The 18,793-nt window shown below is 42.9% G+C and overlaps 1 protein-coding gene across 1 annotated transcript; it reads left to right on the forward strand.

Annotated features, from left to right (window-relative positions):
• The first annotated feature begins 10,622 nt into the window (after nucleotides 1-10,622).
• On the forward strand, nucleotides 10,623-16,341 carry ptger1a (prostaglandin E receptor 1a (subtype EP1)). The gene is made up of 5 exons (XM_055907276.1): nucleotides 10,623-11,006; nucleotides 13,133-13,260; nucleotides 13,476-14,036; nucleotides 14,371-14,631; nucleotides 14,843-16,341. The coding sequence occupies exons 2-5, from the start codon at nucleotides 13,174-13,176 to the stop codon at nucleotides 15,119-15,121; spliced, it is 1,188 nt and encodes a 395-aa protein (XP_055763251.1). The 5' UTR covers nucleotides 10,623-11,006; nucleotides 13,133-13,173; the 3' UTR covers nucleotides 15,122-16,341.
• Nucleotides 16,342-18,793: the final 2,452 nt, after the last annotated feature.

Here is an 18,793-nt window from a genome sequence, read left to right on the forward strand (position 1 = left end):
GTTTTAGGCTGGGTTCCTGTACAGCACTTTGTAACATCAGCTGATGTAAAAAGGGCTTTATAAATACATTTGATTTGATTCTTTGTTTAAGTTATACAATATATCTTCCGCACTTTGCCAGTGCGGAAGATATATATATAAATTAAACGTTTATATTATTAAAGCTTCGTAGGATATTACAAATCACAAATGTGACAAAAGGAGGTTTATTCGATTTCTGTGCTGATGCATAATAGGTCATCCAATTTGTAGTCCAAATCCTTTCTTTAGTACATCTTAAATGGCTGTTAAACTGAAAGTAAAGGTCAATGAAGCTCATCTAAAGATGCCTGGTTTATATGAGACCTGAATAGAAAACCAAAAGCTTGTTAGGTCCTTGTTTACGTCTTTCACATTGGATACGTTCTGTTCTGTTCTTGTCCTTGAGGATGGGTTTACATATGATTACAATTCACAGTCACACTCATCTCAGTGATTGGTGGAGTCATCAACCTACCTATAGGTCAACGTACTGTACTGTATGTCTCAGGAGGGAAGGCAACTGCCAGCAGGAACTGTCTTCATCATGTCAATTAGAGGAACGCAAACACCACACACACACCAGTAACTTATTGATGCCACGATGCTCTGTATCGATTGATCACGTGCCTGCTTTCTGAAAGGACCACATCGCTATAAAGGTCACAGGTCGATCCATGACTAAAGCAACACATGAGTCAACCGCTTGAAGACAAGTGGCTTAATCTAGACATATTATCCAGGATTGTTGTGACGGATTGAGAGCTATTTTTGTCTGTCTGATGTTCTTAGCTACATCTTATTTAGTCCTCATCATCCCACTAGTTTGTTGACCATGTTGTCACCATCCCCATCTCTCTCTCTCTCTCTCCATGCTTCCTACTCTCTCTGTTATTCCAAATAAATATCAACACTTCACAAACGGCCTGGTGGCATGTCACCAATATCAATCAGTTATTATTCTCTCTGAGGCGCTGGCATTCCATGTTCCAAGCTCCGCTTATCCCACCCCGTCCAAACCCACAAGCCCCACATTGCCTTTCCATCTGGGGGTCAGAGATGTGGAAGGAAAAGGGGGAAGAAGGGATGTTTTCTTTTTTCAGAGCCCCTGATATTTTTATGTGCGTGTGGCGTACTAGACAGCGGTTTTCAGATGGAGAGATGAACGGAAAAGAGGAATTTGGGGATGGAAGGATAGAGGGATGAGATGGGGCTATTGACCTCCCAATCACTCCGGTTTCAGCTTTGACTTTCAGCTTCAACACACACGTGCACACACACACACACTTTGCACCTTTGACCCCCCCCTCCTTCAGACCCATAATCTGTGGTCTCAACAGTGGAAAGAGGTTAACTGTGAAGAATTCTTCTGAAGACCTCCCAGCTGTGGTCGGTCTGTCTCTCTGTGGTCGGTCTGTCTCTCTGTGGTCGGTCTCTCTCTCTGGTCGGTCTGTCTCTCTGTGGTCGGTCTGTCTCTCTGGTCGGTCTGTCTCTCTGGTCGGTCTGTCTCTCTGGTCGGTCTGTCTCTCTGGTCGGTCTGTCTCTCTGTGGTTGGTCTGTCTTTATGGTCGGTCTGTCTCTCTGTGTTCGGTCTGTCTCTCTGGTCGGTCTGTCTCTCTGGTCGGTCTGTCTCTCTGTTGTCAGTCTGTCTTTCTGGTCGGTCTGTCTCTCTGTGGTCGGTCTGTCTCTCTGGTCGGTCTGTCTCTCTGGTCGGTCTGTCTCTCTGGTCGGTCTGTCTCTCTGGTCGGTCTGTCTCTCTGGTCGGTCTGTCTCTCTGGTCGGTCTGTCTCTCTGGTCGGTCTGTCTCTCTGTGGTCGGTCTGTCTCTCTGGTCGGTCTGTCTCTCTGTGGTCGGTCTGTCTCTCTGATCGGTCTGTCTCTCTGTGGTCGGTCTGTCTCTCTGGTCGGTCTGTCTTTCTGGTCGGTCTGTCTCTCTGTGGTCGGTCTGTCTCTCTGGTCGGTCTGTCTCTCTGGTTGGTCTGTCTCTCTGGTTGGTCTGTCTCTCTGGTCGGTCTGTCTCTCTGGTCGGTCTGTCTCTCTGGTCGGTCTGTCTCTCTGTGGTCGGTCTGTCTCTCTGGTCGGTCTGTCTCTCTGGTCGGTCTGTCTCTCTGGTCGGTCTGTCTTGGTACAGGATGGGGATGATTTATGCTGGAGTGTGTGTTTGTGTGTGTGTTATTTTAGGTCCCGGCGAGGATAGAAGAACATAATGTGTGTGTGTGTGTTTGTGTGTGTGCGTGCTCGCCTGCGTCCTAGTACAGGATCTAAATCATATGCATATGAACTGGGATTAAATTACGGATTGCCATTGTTGATTGACTTAAATACAGAGGTGTCCAACTCATTCATGGAGAACCTAGTCTCTGCTGGTTTTTGTTTTTTCCTTTCAATTAAGACCTAGACAACCAGGTGAGAGGAGTTCCTTACTAATCAGTGACCTTAATTCTTCAATCAAATACAAGGGAGGAGCGAAAACCTGCAGACACTCGGCCCTCCGTGGAATGAGTTTGACGTGATTTAAAAAGAAAATAGGTTGCTAAAAAAAATATATATATTTTGACATAAGTATTTTACAAAGTAAGTATTCATATATCTAGGCCAATGGATGGCATGGTATAAAATGTATAAGAAAGTTAAAGTAGTGTTTAATGGCTGTTTGTCTTGCTTGTTAAATGATAAGTAAATGATAACACTATATACTCACTGTAAAGGATCATCTCTACATGATCTGCTGTGGAACCAAATGGAGGAGAAACAACTGTGGCATCAGCCCAGGTTTCCTTTCCTCTCATTTGAATCTGAAACGTCATTTGTGCAACCCTCGAGGTCGAAGGTACAGTAATTTGACCTCAAACCTTGCCGCCCACACTGAAGCCTTATTGGTAGGCTACAAGGGAGTAACAGGAATTTATTTACATGCTTCCACGCTTACTTTTATGGAATTGTTTATTTATGTTTCACAATAGATACATGTAACTAATGTTTACTCAGATATGGTACTTTGCCAGAAAAGGGAAAGTGAAGAAGAAGGAGAAATGTGAGACAACATAACAGCATGTGGGAATGACTAGCTTAGCTATCACAACAAAAATCTGATGCAGACTAAGACAATATAATAATGTTTACATTTCACAATAGAATAGACAGATACAGTCCTTGTTTAGGTTTCAGATCTTTGGCCAGAAAAGGGAGAAGTGATGAAATGTGTTGACTGGAGCATATGGCATTAGAGAGAGTTAGTCATCACAACACAAATCAGACGCATAATAAGACAGTCTAATGATATTTAGAAAAGACAAGTTCATGGTTTTCCTCAAAACGCTGCTGAGCTGCCAGAAAGGAATTTGCATCCATTATGAAATGTGTCACTAGAGGGACTACTAGACTGATCCCAGATCTGTTTGTGTTTTCATGTATGACCATGGGAGTTGGCTAGACAGCACAAACAGATCTGGAATCAGTCTAGTAGTCCCTCTAGTGACACATTTCATAACGGATGCAAATTCCTTTCTGGCAGCTCGGCAGTCTGACACTTTAGACCTGTGGTTCTCAATCCTGGTCCTGGGGACCCAAGTGGGGGCACATTTTTGTTTTTGCCCTAGCACTACACGCTTGATTCAAATCGTCAAAGCATTTGAATGAGTTGATGATTTGAAGCAGGTGTGTAGTGCTAGGGCAAAAACAAAAATGTGCTCCCCTTTGGGTCCCCAGGACCAGGTTTGAGAACCAGTGCTTTAGACTGATCCCAGATCTGTTTGTGTTTTCATGTATGACCATGGGAGTTGGCTAGACAGCACAACCAGATCTGGAATCAGTCTAGTAGTACCTCTAGTGACACATTTAATAACGTTTGCAAATCCCTTTCTGGCAGCTCGGCAGCCTGACACTTTAGACTGATCCCAGATCTGTTTGTGTTTTCATGTATGACCATGGGAGATGGCTAAACAGCAGAAACAGATCTGAAATCGGGCTAAAGTGTCAGGCTTAAATATTTTAAGCGTTTGGGTTGCATACTATTATATCCGTGGAATTTCAGGCTAATTGTTGCTATTGCAAAGAGAGAGAAAAAAAATGCCACACTGACCCACAGCTTAAATCAAACTTGGCCTCTCCTCTCCTCCATCTCGAATCCCTCGTTAAAATTCTACTGGGCCTCATTCAAAGTATGAACCACCAAGAGCGCCAGAGGCTTTGGTCCAAATTCATAAGCAATAAATAATCAAACCGTTTTTCGGAGCCCCATTTCGACAAGCCACAGTGCACACTAAATACAATATTGAGATAGGGTCTTTTATACAAATGTCAGGGATTCCACGTAACAGCTTGTGTCGCTTTGAGCTCATATCCCTCTACTTGGTGACGTTGTGGAGTGGAGAGAGAAACTAGAATCAAGTCGATGCTGCTGAACAGATGCCATATCTTAATTTGAGCCAGTTTGCGACAACAGGAAAATAATCCTGCAGCAACAGGAAATTATAATTATTACGTGGATTATAAATACTGGACATTTTTGAAGGGGTTGATACATTTTTCGTTTGGGTAAATCAAGTCTGAAATTTCAAGGTGGAAGTTACACATTTCAGAAGCCTTTTTAAACCTCAAATACACTACACGTTTTACAAGTTCACCTGCAACTGATCAAATTAAGATCCTACATCTATCGGTTCAAACCTAGAGCTATTTATCTATATCTGTGGGTTCAAACCTCTTGGGATGATGACGACAGCTGTTTCCCGCTTTAGCGAAATACTAAACTGACCCACTAAACAACACATGTCCTCCGCCTGTCCTCAACATCTGGTTTGTACATGAGTTGTGTTTGTTACCATGTAGGTAATGGTTGCTTTCCAACATAATCATATGGTTTTAAAATATGTTTGATGTTCATTTTGTATTTTTTGTTGTATATTAGCTTAGTATTTGGTCCCATATTCCTAGCCCGCAATGACTACTTCAAGCTGACTCTTCAAACTTGTTGGATGAGATCATACCCCCACCCCCCAAATGCTAACCTCCCCTGTTAATGGTAATGGAGACAGGTAAAAAAAATATATACATTGTGGTGGGGGTACGATCTTATTATTAAAAAAAAAATTGGGGTGTGATTGTTGGTTACTGAAATATGAATATACTGATAATTAGTGCACTGATTTATCAAAAACACATGCATGACCCTTTTCTTTGACAAGATCTAACTAAATTGATTACTGGAAATGTTTGCCCTTGAAAGGAATTTGATTGTGAACTAGACACAAGTGGATTTTTAATTGGCAAGCCTTTCTGTGCTGCACACCTGTGTTGTATCAGTCCATGTCCATTCCTCCATGTTCAGCTGTGGGAGCCAAGACAATCCATCACTGACAGTGCTGTTCAGAAACTATAAGGCCTACTTCCCAAATGGCACCCTATTCCCTACATAGTGCATAGGGCTCTGGTCAAAAGTAGTGCACTATATAAGGAAAGCCCATTTGGGACGAAGCCTAAGACTACCCAGAGTGTATTTCAGCCCCAAGTGCCCATCAATAAACCCATTTTCTCCTCTTTGTCTCTGCTCTTGGTTTCAACATGGGATTCTGGTGGAGAGAAGGCCTGGCCACGATAAACACCTATATTAGCATACCCCAGGTCGGGGGATTGAAATGTGTGAGTGCTCCGTGCTGGTAGATAAACACCTATATTAGCATACCCCAGGTCAGGGGATTGAAATGTGTGAGTGCTCCGTGCTGGGAGATAAACACCTATATTAGCATACCCCAGGTCAGGGGATTGAAATGTGTGAGTGCTCCGTGCTGATAGATAAACACCTATATTAGCATACCCCAGGTCGGGGGATTGAAATGTGTGAGTGCTCCGTGCTGGTAGATAAACACCTATATTAGCATACCCTAGGTCGGGGGATTGAAATGTGTGAGTGCTCCGTGCTGGTAGATAAACACCTATATTAGCATACCCTAGGTCGGGGGATTGAAATGTGTGAGTGCTCCGTGCTGGTAGATAAACACCTATATTAGCATACCCCAGGTCGGGGGATTGAAATGTGTGAGTGCTCCGTGCTGGTAGATAAACACCGTGTGATGGATAGAAAGTGTGGAATATTCCATGAATCCATCGCTGTGGTAAATCTAAGAACCACTACTGTCTCTGTCTGTCTGAGTGTCTGTCTGTCAGACTGTCACCCCCCTCCCACAGAGAAAAGTAGTGAGGTAGCCTAGCCTGCCAGCGGAACCGAAAGAACTCACCCAACCGTTCCAGAACCAACAAGCTTCCATCTTCCTTCCATTCCACTCGTCATAGTCATCTCTTTATGAATGGACTAAGTGCTTAGAGTCAACGATGCTGATTTGCATATTTTGATGTGCTGTAGACATTCCAGTAGGCGTCCAATGTATCCTGTTGATTCTAGAGTGGCTAGATAGCATATGGCTTTCCAATCATGACAGCAAAACATCTCACTGTATAACGTTTGCGGGACAGATTATGACATGGTCTGTGGTTTCTGTTTGTCTCTGTGAATACATTGAATGACTGCATATTGTTTTATTCAAAATAACACTCACGGTGCTGTGTGCATGTGGACAGTTTGGCAAACAAAACTGTTCAAATTATTTAGGACTGCAGCTGCTGTTGCCTGGGCGTCAAGATTTCTGCAGTTGGAGAGGTTGTTCTGAAGGCAAAATACAGACAAAAGAGCACATAATAAAGTCACATCAGACATAGTGTCAGCTGCTACTGCACCACATCTGATTGGGCTCATTTAATTCATATTAATTCAACATAAGGTGGGTTTATTGCATAAGATATTGAAGAATTGAGCGCAAATGAAGACTGGAGAGACTGCACAGAAGGAACTCTCACCAGAAACTGATCGGAGAGGCACAACCATCTCTATTCTTGGGTTTGGGGGTGACACTAAAACGTCTGAGACAGGCTGAGATATGGGGTGTTCAGCGATACAGACAGACTGTGTTTTTTTTCTTACCGCACGGGATGCAGATTTGGACGAGCGCAGTGCCGCGCACGCAAATGGTATGCAGTGACCAAAGAGGACTTAACTCTGTGCTTTTCTTTAGTCTAGCATTTCCAACTTGATATGAACAGACAGAGATCTTTATCCGAAACCTTTTGCCTGGCTTTTCCAACCCTCCATTTCGCTGCTCCATCAGAGAGCGGTTCAAAGGCCGGCAGGTTCACTGTTGAGACAGAAAAGGGGGGAAGAGAGGAAGAGGAGAGCAGTCAGTGGTTTTCAGGACCACTTTGTGGTCAGTGGGGGAGATTGAGGAGCCGAGGGAGCCCGAGGAGGCCTCAAAGCCAGACTGGGTGTTGGAAGGACAACGGGGCCGTGGCACAGGCCAAATGGCAAAGTTTGCGAGCGCAAATTACCAAGAAAATGGGGGAAAGATATCGGAATGGGGAACATTTTTCATAGAAAAATGGGGCCCGGGTGGGGGGACGTCTCGTCGGGGCCAAGTGCTTGACTTGACTTCTGCTCTACGGGTCTGACTCTGACAACCCCAGCTGTTAAAAAAAGAACGAAAGTTGTCTTCTTCTTGGTCCTGAATTCCGGATCCAACTTCCAAGATCAATATTCCCACAACTGTGGCCCTCTTTGAGATGAGGTGCATCGCAAAAGGCAACCTATTCCCTATAGAGCCCTATGGGTCCTGGTCAAAAGTAGTGCACTGTGTAGAGAATAGGATGCCATTTGGGGCGTAAACATGTTCCTAATGGGGAAGGTTTGAGCCGTTCCAATCCTTTGAACTTCCAACGCTGTTTTGCGCTTCTTGATGATCAAAGTCGTCGGTTGTCACGCAATTCCTGCTTGTGTTATCAGATCCTGGCCTCCTACTGAGGAACGTTGAAAGAGAAACCACCTCCTGTCACTGTTAAGGCCGTTTGGTGCGTATGTGTGAGGTGAAGGTTGTCTGGCTGGTACTGACGTCATTCTTTTCTGGCCTTAATGGCCATGTACTCTTATAGTCTCCACCCGGCACAGCCAGAAGAGGACTGGCCACCCCTCAGAGCCTGGCTCCTCTCTAGGTTTCTTCCTAGGTTCCTGCCTTTTTAGGGAGTTTTTTCTTGCCACCGTGCTGTAAAAATTTAAAAATGGCTTTATAATTAAATGTCATTGATTGATTGATTTTCAGGAATGTCACGTTAAAATGGGAAAGGAATTAAAGAGAAAGTAGGAAGTGAAATGAAGGAGATGTTTTCATGTTTCTTGCTTCGGAGGTTAATAGTTTTTTAGATCAAAGAGGTGACAACTAATATACTGTACCTCAATGGTACATTCCATTTACTTTCACACACGGGTTGTTTTTCAGGTCCGATGTCACATTAAAATGGAAAAAGGAATAAAAAAAAGGAAATGGGAAGTTAATTTCAGGAGATCTTTTCACCTCTGAGATTGCTTCGGCGATTTTTTTAGATCAGAAGGTTAAAACTCTCCTTTGATGCACCTCGTTAAATTCCCTTTTCAATGTTTAATGCGGCATTCCATTTACTTTTCACACACAGGTTGTTTCTTGAAAGCGCGTTTGATCATTCTCACCGTCTCCCACCTTCTTTCACTCTAACAGATGTCGTGGTTCTTACGTTGTGTTCTGGTTTTGTTGATTGACTACTCTTCAGCCAGACATCTTTCTCGCCATTTCAGCATTCACAAAGCCTCTCTTTGTGAGAGATGTTTTGAACCATTTGGAAGGCCTAGTAGACCTGGTCCAGTCCAATGGAATACCAAACCAATGTCTCAGAGTATTCCCTCAGAACCATACCAAACATGAATGTCCTCTCTCGCTGTCTCTCTCTTTCTGTCTTTTTCTCTCTCTCTTTCTGTCTCTTTCTCTCTTCCTCGCCCTCCTCTCTTTCTCTCTTTCTGTCTCTTTCTCTCTCTCTTTCTGTCTCTTTCTCTCTCTCTTTCTGTATCTTTCTCTCTCTCTTTCTGTCTCTTTCTCTCTTCTTCGCTCTCCTCTCTTTCTCTCTCTCTGAACTCCTTTCCATCCACTTCTTATTGCTCTTAATCCAATGCCAAGCCACAAGCCTGTGTCTGCCCTGGCGTTGCCAAATAATGATTTAATTAAACAAACACGTGCACCTGTCTCCAGTGGGCAGTACGAGGCGAGCGCCACACTTTGGTTGGACCACCTGACACATTCCTCCTATCACCTCTTTTTATACTAAGCTGTCAATCAAAGAGAGAGAAAGACAGACAGTTTCAGCACTAAATGAATAATGTTGTAGTAGAGGACGGAAAAGAGTTCCCTGACTAAGCTGCATGTCCTCTGGGTAACCATATGAGTGAGTATTAAAATGACATTCAGTATTTAAAACCAGAGTGGGATAAGACACAGGCCTACAGTAAGTAGTATAAATATTAATAATTCTTGGGCTGGTCAGAGTGAATTAATTCCCTTGATATCTGGGCTATCTATAGCAGGCTAATAAAGCCTGTCATAATCAATCACTGCATGAATTAAGTGTCTGGTTTAGAATATATTTTCCTAATATTAGCCTATATCATACATTTAGATAGGAGAGTAAAAAGCCACTAGAGAACCAGTCTGCCTACCTCATAGGCCTACAGTATGTCCTCAGCAAAGTATTCAACTTTTACTGGGTCTGGCCTGATAGTTGACACCTCTAGTTATTTATAACATCATGTTTCATATGCAGCGTCAGCGTAGCAAGAGAGAAATGCCATCTCTCGTCTCGGTTTGCAATTTATCATCAATTTGAAACCAAGCATTGATCCTAGGACCTGGAAAAAGAACACAGATCTAGAGAAATCAGATAGATCTCACTAGGGCGGCAGGTAGCCTAGCGAATAGAGCGTTGGGCCAGTAACCGAAAGGTTGCTGTTTTGAATACCCGAGCTGACAAGGTGAGAAATCTGTTTATAAGCCCTTGAGCAAGGCAGTTAACCTTCATTTGCTCCAGTGGTGCCATAATACAATGACTGACCCTGTAAAACAACACATTTCCCTGCACCTATCTGGTGTATGTGACAATTTTGCTACAATACCTCAAGGGATACTCTGAGTTAAAAACAGGTTAAAAACACTTGCAACAAATGTATTTTTACAGGAGCACAGAAAATAGCCTGAATTACTGGATACCAGTATTTAATGGGGAATTATAAGTATAAGTATCATTTGACACATGCCTATACAGGCTGCACTATACTGTCTAACCTACTGCTTGTGGGTTATAGACCATACGCTCATGTCATTTTTACTGAGCAATAATGATCAAATTAATCAATAATGACTATTTAAAAACAACCACATATTTAAATATTTCTGTTTTAAACTATAGATGTTCGGCAGCTGGTTATTGTAATGCTATTTAAGTTATTATTTCCTGAACCGTGTATATACAGACTGATATTCAAAAGTAATGTGACTCACATTGGCTACAGTAGCCTAGTATAACAGTGACCTTAAAAAGTACATGTAAACATGGACAAATTACATGAAAAAGTGTTCTTCTATGTCTGAAATTAATAGGACTTAAACTTGATTCACGGGGCCGCCCATGGGCTACCTATCCATTAGGACACGGCGCTATATAAAACGCTATTGAGAAGCACGCGTCAGAGAACCTGCGGTACAGCCTGTCCGCAGCATTGGAATAATCCTCGCGCTCACTCTCCGGTCATGATATTCCAATCAAACGGATTTAAAAGCGATGAAGGCAATTCTGTTGGGAAGTTGTTGAACATTTGTTTTCCGAGAACAATGGAGAATATGAACTCAATGTCGTCATTCTGCCGAAGTTATATCATGGAACAATGGTTCTTCTTTTAGAGTACTTTTATTCTGCACCAGTCGATTTAGGAAGAGTTTGGTGAATGTGTTTCGTTTTCAACGGTTTCTTTGGATTATATAGATACCTGTATATCTTTCTGGAATCTGGATTTAGAATAACACCACGGACTATTCCGTTGACAGGGTGGACATCACAATTGACTGGAATTATTCATCCCTATCTGTAATGGTAATGATTATTCATTAAATGTTTTATTATCATAATTATTATGGCTTTTTATTTTTTTTCTGTGTATGGCAACAGTATTAATAAAGGGTAAGCAAATGTACAGCTTTGGAAAAAATAACTCTCCTCAAAGAAATGATGCTAAGAATGTTTCAGAGCCACAAAGAGATGTCAGTGGTATGTTTGGCATGCTAGTGCATATTTAAAATAGCTAAACACACCTTGAACTCAATAATAATTACAGGGTGACTCGATGATAAGGTAATAATTCGTCATTGAGTAGGGTGATTAGGATGATAGTGAAAGGTGACAGGTCAATCCATTTTAGTTTCATTTACAGTAAGGGTGAGCTGTGCCTGGAGAACTGTTTTCCTCAAGTTTAGTGAGTATGTAGGTCTATTCATGACACACATATGCATTTATACTGAATGTAAACAGGTGCAAAACCACCTGTTGGGATATTTTTTACTATAATAGAACAGAAAATAATAGAATATAATTGAGTAGAATAGAACAGCCTAGTTATTAAATGAGTTGGGTAGAATAATCTTGGCAGCATATATCACCTCTATTAGTGACATTAGACCACTGAATAAAACAGACAAATCTGTATTAGAAACATAGCCTCTAGACTGTCTGCCACATCAATACAATATAGACACACTGCTGTGTGTAGAGTTATCAGAAATGTGTCTTTTTGCTTAAGATGTATTGCTTGAAAGTCTACTTTTACACCAACGAACACAGACCAGTTGAGGCGGTTTAAAAAAGAACCATCACCTCAATGTAATGTCCATGTTTCCATGCTTCCCAAAGACAAGTGTTAATGTGAGGAAAGCATTTTGTCAAGAGAGAGAGCGTGTGTTGCCTGCTGCCTCCCTGATCTAGAACACAGCCTGAGGGATTGAAGCTGCTCATGGAATGTGTCTCAATAGTTATGTGCTTGTCAACAGGGAACTGTTATAACTTGCCCTTCGTTCTAACCCGTCAGTGGCTTATGACTAATGGACAACAGATTGTGTGATACAACAGAGCGTTTTTCAGCAGAAAAGTCATTACACCAGTGTGTGGAGACACTGCAGAATGGTTGTGTCTATATTTGTGTGCAGACAACCTCTCAGTTGTATCACGGAAATATCAGTTGTGTCACAACTATTGTGTCAAATGCGTTGTACATCAATTGTACAACCTACGGGTGAATAGAGCAGCTGTTCTGTGGGATTAGGTGGAAGCTGTTTCTAACCGCTGATACAGGATCAGATATTGTTTAATGATTGCTTAATGGTTATGTTTGGGAATTGGGGTAGAATGAGCTGATCCGAGACCTGTGGTTAGGGGTTAGGTGCTATTACCTCAAATAAAAATGTAAAATAAATAAAAATCATTATTCATCATGTACACAGTTTACAGCAGGTATAAAAGTTTAAGTGAAATGCTTGCGTGATAGATGCTCAACATCGCAGTACAATATCAATAAAAATCAAAAGTAAATAAAAAAGAATGAGTAATTAGAGGAAGGTAGTATGCATAGTAAAACTGATATGTACACAATAGAATATACAGTATAGATAATGAATGTGTTATGTCAAGTATGACTGTGTTACAAATATAAAGTGGATAGTGTCTTGGTTGCGCAGTTGAATAAATTGTATATAATAGAACAGCAGTGTGTGTGTGTGTGTGTGTGTGTGTGTGTGTGTGTGTGTGTGTGTGTGTGTGTGTGTGTGTTTATGTGTGCTTCTGTGTTTGTGCTTGTGTGTAAGGGTTGGATGTGTGGAGAGTCAATGCAAACAGTCTCTGAGGTACAAATAGCTATTTTTGTCAAGTTTAAGTTTAAAGGGGCTTTAAAGCATATTCTGTATCTATGTGGGTTAAATAGGATAGAGAACTGTGGTGTCATTCATGAGCTACTCATCCTCATGATATTTTATAGCTAGTAGATAGCTAGGGAAGATAGGGAAGAAGACATGTGTTGCTGAAACTTGAGAGTCTGAATTCTAGTATTGACTGTGTGTGTTTTCCATCTATATTGCTACCTATACGATGACCCCATTCCCCCATGTTACTTACAGGTCATTGAAGCCTGAAATACCACTATAATCATATTGTCTCTCCCCTTCTCTTCTCAGCCTCTCTCAGTGATGGGGTTCCTGACCTTCAAAGCCCAGTGATGCTAGCCATGAATCACTACAACCTCTCCGGGCCCCCGGGGGCCCTCGACCCCCTCTCCAACCTCAGCCAGTGGGACACGGAGATGGTAGGTAGGCCAGATATTAGAGAAGTGGAACAGTAACCGGAAGGTCACTGGTTAAAGTCCCGGGGGCCAGAACTAGCTAATGGAGGGAGGCTGGTTTCACTTCTGTGTGTGTGTATGTGTGATGTCCGGTGGGTTGGATAACACAAGACAGCAAAAAGACACAGTTCCGATTGTGATTGGACATAAAGTTGTATTGTATATTGCATATTGTATAGGTGGAAATGGAGAGTCTGGCTCACCAGGGGAACCTCACCTTGGACAAGCCTATGTCCGGAGGCCCGATCGCAGCCGCTCTCTCCATGACCCTGGGCGTCATCTCCAACATCGTGGCCTTGTTCATCCTGGCCAACGCCTACTCCCACCAGCGCCGACGCTCCAAAGCCACCTTCCTCCTCTTCGCCAGTTCCCTGGTACTGACAGACTTTTTTGGCCACATCATCCCGGGAGCGCTGGTCCTCCGGCTTTACCTCTCCGGAGGGGTGTTCCCCGAGGCGGCCGCCGCGTCCTCAAACGGCTCGACCGACCCCATGTGCCAGTTCCTGGGTGGATCTATGGTGTTCTTCGGCCTGTGCCCGCTCTTCCTGGGCTGTGCGATGGCCGCCGAGCGCTGCCTGGGTGTTACGCAGCCGCTGCTCCACTCCTCCTTAGTTACCACCACCCGTACCAAGCTGTCCCTCTCTGGTATCTGGCTGGTGGCCCTCTGCGTGGCCCTGCTGCCCTGTTTCCAGCTGGGGTCATACACCTACCAGCACCCCAACAGCTGGTGTTTTATCAAGGTCAGTAGCCAGCAGGGCTGGGGTCAATTCGAATTGACATCTGTCAGTTCAGAAAGTGATTTTAATAAAAAATGTAAGAAATGGAAAAACGTTTTTGTGTATAATTTATTGATTTAATTCAATTTGAATTGACCCCAGCCCTGGCAGCCAGATACTGAGCTCCCCTAATGCTTCGGGTTGAACATTCTCAAAGGTCTATGGGAGTTATTTTAACAATGTGACGTTTAGTAAATCTGCCTACCACCATTAAAGTGAATGGGATGTTTTTGGAGGCATATGACAGTACAGAGTTACATACAGCAACGACTAGATGTCTGTCTTCTCCTTCATCCAGGTCTTAGCTAACGACACCCAGGAAGCGGACGTAGCCTTCGTCACGCTCTTCTCCGGGCTGGGCCTGACGTCGCTGGGGGTGGCCCTGGTGTGTAACACCATCAGCGGGCTGACCCTGGTTCTGGCCAGGCTGAGACGGAGGCCATCGGGCTACTCAACGTCCCACAGCCACCGCTCAGTAGCCAAGAGCCATGATATAGAGATGGTGGTGCAGCTGGTGGGCATCATGGTCACGTCCTGTATCTGCTGGAGCCCTCTGCTGGTGAGTGGGACAATCGCTGCCTAGGACATGAACAAGTGTAGATGCTGATGCCACTGATTCCATCCAAATACACAAGATAGTTTATTTTCCGCATAATTATTCCAAAGAAATCGAATTAGGTCGTCAATGCCCCATCAAAAAAATTGGTTGCATGATGCTTCTGGATCAAAGTATAGCAATGAACAATTATATCTCTTCTCTTATGCCCCAGATCTTCGGGCTCATGTCGGTGATGCGCTCCTATAGGGGCTCCATTGATAAAGCTGACATGGCCACCTACGAGACGTTGAATTTGATGGGCGTGAGGCTGGCTTCCTGGAACCAGATCCTGGACCCCTGGGTCTATATCCTGCTGCGCCGGGCCGTCCTCCGCAAGATCTACCTCATCACCAAGCGCCAGGCCGATTTGAACGGGAGTGTGCTCCGACGCTGGGAGGGGAACTCGTTTCAGAGCAAGAGCTCAGAGAACAATCCCGTTAACAGGATATAAGATCATAACCAAGCGCCAGGCCGATTTGAACGGGAGTGTGCTCCGACGCTGGGAGTGGAACCCCTTTCAGAGTCAAAGCTTGGAGAAGAATACAGTCAACAGGATATGACTGTGTGACCGACATGTGTTCGAGTGAATGACAGAAGAAGACTGCATTAGCCCGCTAAGCTAAAGCCTAGTATTGACCAGGGAGCCAAAGCAACTCTTTAGGTCTCAGGCAAGGTTACTCATCATGCAGAGAGCGTGGTCCTTGGTACTTTGTGGAGGTCACCAACAGAAAAAGAGGACATTTCTGTTATCACGTATAGTGAAGGATACGATGCTCTGAAAAATGAGGATTACATGTTCTTCAGCCATGGCAGTATCTCTCAATCTTCTTTATCACAGTGACTGGCAAGCTAAGATCATCCTCCTTTGGATATCTCTTAAATTAAAACTAGGAATTGAGTACGGACATACCCGGTGTCCGAGTACGGTCTATTGGACCAGTCAGTCTGCATTATCCCACTGACCGAGAGTTGAGAAACACAATACCCCACAGATGGAGAGTTGAGAAACACATTAGCCCACAGATGGAGAGTTGAGAAACACTTTACCCCACAGATGGAGAGTTGAGAAACACATTAGCCCACAGATGGAGAGTTGAGAAACACATTACCCCACAGATGGAGAGTTGAGAAACACATTACCCCACAGATGGAGAGTTGAGAAACACACTTGCATAGTGAGTAGGTCAAAGGCTTGAAGCGTATGAAAATGTGCAGCTATATCAGCACAGGTTCATCTGAGAGATCAGAAGGTCAAAGCCAAGCTACATATCTTCATGAATAGAATGTAACGCATAAAAATATCACAATTCATTCAACATATTGGATCTCATTTGTGGAACGTTACATTTGATTATTCTGAAGTCTGTTGGTTAATTAAGGTTTAACAATGACATTTTAACATCATCGATGTCTAACGATTCCAGAACGATTCCAAAGAAACGGAGTTGTATGCTATGTAAATGTTATGCTAAGATTAAGATTGCTTGTTAAGTAAAGGGAGAACTATGATTTTTCCTGAGCTTCTGATGTATAAAAATGCTACTTCATGTCAAATATTGTACAAGTTATAAATATTTATTGCTTTTCCTCAATTCTCTGGGGACGTGTAAAGAAGTTATGGAATGTAAAGCAATTGAATGTGATGAAATAAAGAAGAATGTTTTGACTGAATTAGATAGCGTTGTTGTCCTTTTTTTTCTCCTCTCCGCCAAGGTATTAAATACAGTATTACAATAATACAGTATGTTCAAAGGGTGTACAGTATCCTGAATATATGGTGGAAAAACACACGATGCAAAGAAATCAAATGGTGTAACTGGGTCCATTCTAGTAAACAGTGACTGTTATGATCAAGTGACTATTCTTCAATGGGAAACTGAAGATAAATACTGCAGCCTGCTTACCGCCTACGTAGTTCTCTGAAAACTTTCCTCTCAAATAACTGTATGTTTGACACAGCTTTTAAATCATACATTTGGAGAAAGGCCAAAGTCAGCAAAACACCAAATTCCCTAAACACATGCAACAACACAAGCCAACCCAACAAACCAGGACTGAGGGTCATCATAACACCTCATAAAACATCCCTGTTCAGTTCTAAGTCCAACGCTTGATTTATTCATTTCTCAGGGCCCTTTACAATCCTTCCTCTATAGTCTCTAGACTTTACAGTCTTGTCTACAATTCATATATTCTGTCTGACTTGGTCTTTTTTTCATTCAAATGATAAGATTCTGGAAACTATGCTGGAAATGTGAGAGCAAGAAAGGAATGTTGGTTTAGAGTCAGTAAATTAAATAGCAAATTATATCGACCATGGCAGTCAATAAATAACACTCATAGTTCTTTCCTATAAAATGTTGGACTCCAAGCCACACTGAATAAAATTGTGGTAGCCACGTATGTACAGTTGAAGTCGGAAGTTTACATACACTTAGGTTGGAGTCATTAAAACTCGTTGTTCAACCACTCCACAAATGTCTTGTTAACAAACTATAGTTTTGGCAAGTTGGTTAGGACATCTACTTTGTGCATGGCACAAGTCATTTTTCCAACAATTGTTTACAGACAGATTATTTCACTTATAATTCACTGTATCACAATTCCAGTGGGTCAGAAGTTTACATACACTAAGTTGACTGTGCCTTTAAACAGCTTAAAATTCCAGAAAATGATGTCATGGCTTAGAAGCTTCTGACAGGCTAATTGACATCATTTGAGTCAATTTGAGATGTACCTATGGAATTATTTCAAGGTCTACCTTCAAACTCAGTGCCTCTTTACTTGACATCATGGGAAAATCAAATGAAATCAGCCAAGACCTCAGAAAAAATTGTAGACCTCCACAGGTCTGGTTCATCCTTGTGAGCAATTTCCAAACGCCTGAAGGTACCACGTTCATCTGTACAAACAATAGTACGCAAGTATAAACACCATGGGACCACGCAGCCGTCATACCGCTCAGGAAGGAGACGCGTTCTCTTTCCTAGAGATGAACGTACTGTCACGTTCTGACCCTAGTTATTGTGTTAATCTTTTGTTTTGTTGGTCAGGACGTGAGCTGGGTGGGCATTTCTATGTGTTGTGTTTCTATGTTGGGTTAAAGGGTTGCCTGCTATGGCTCTCAATTAGAGGCAGGTGTTTGGCATTTCCTCTGATTGAGAGTCATATTAAGGTAGGTTGTTCTCACTGTTTGTTTGTGGGTGATTGTCCCTGTGTCTGTGTTTATTGCACCACACGGTACTGTCTCGTTCGTTTTTCCTGTTCATTGCGTGCGTCGTTATATGTAGTTTGCATGTTCAGGTCAGTCTACGTTGTTTGTTATTTTGTAATATTTCAAGTATAGTTCGTGTCTAATAAATTCATTATGTCTACATACCTTGCTGCACATTGGTCTTCCGATCCCTCTCTCCTCTCCTCGTCTGAGGAGGAGGAAGAAGTAGACAATCGTTACACGTACGTTGGTGCGAAAAGTGCAAATCAATCTCAGAACAACAGCAAAGGACCTTGTGAAGATGCTGGAGGAAACAGGTACAAAAGCATCTATATCCACAGTAAAACGAGTCCTATGTCGACATAACCTGAAAGGCCGCTCAGCTAGGAAGAAGCCACTGCTCCAAAACCGCCATAAAAAAGCCAGACTACGGTTTGCAACTGCACATGGGGACAAAGATCATACCTTTTGGAGAAATATCCTCTGGTGTGATGAAACAAAAATAGAACTGTTTGGCCATAATGACCATCGTTATGTTTGGACGAAAAAGGGGGAGGCTTGCAAGCTGAAAAACACCATCCCAACCGTGAAGCACGGAGGTGGCAGCATCAAGTTGTGGGGGTGCTTTGCTGCAGGAGGGACTGGTACACTTCACAAAATAGATGACATCATGAGGCAGGAAAATTATGTAGATATATTGAAGCAACATCTCAAGACATCAGTCAGGAAGTTAAAGGTTGGTTGCAAATGGGTCTTCCAAATGGACATTGACCCCAAGCATACTTCCAAAGTTCTGGCAAAATGGCTTAAGGACAACAAAGTCAAGGTATTGGAGTGGCCATCACAAAGCCCTAATCTAAATCCTATAGAGAATGTGTGGGCAGAACTAAAAAAGTGTGTCTGAGCAAG

Source organism: Salvelinus fontinalis, chromosome 40 (assembly GCF_029448725.1).
Source record: "Salvelinus fontinalis isolate EN_2023a chromosome 40, ASM2944872v1, whole genome shotgun sequence".
Taxonomy (NCBI): Eukaryota; Metazoa; Chordata; class Actinopteri; order Salmoniformes; family Salmonidae; genus Salvelinus; species Salvelinus fontinalis.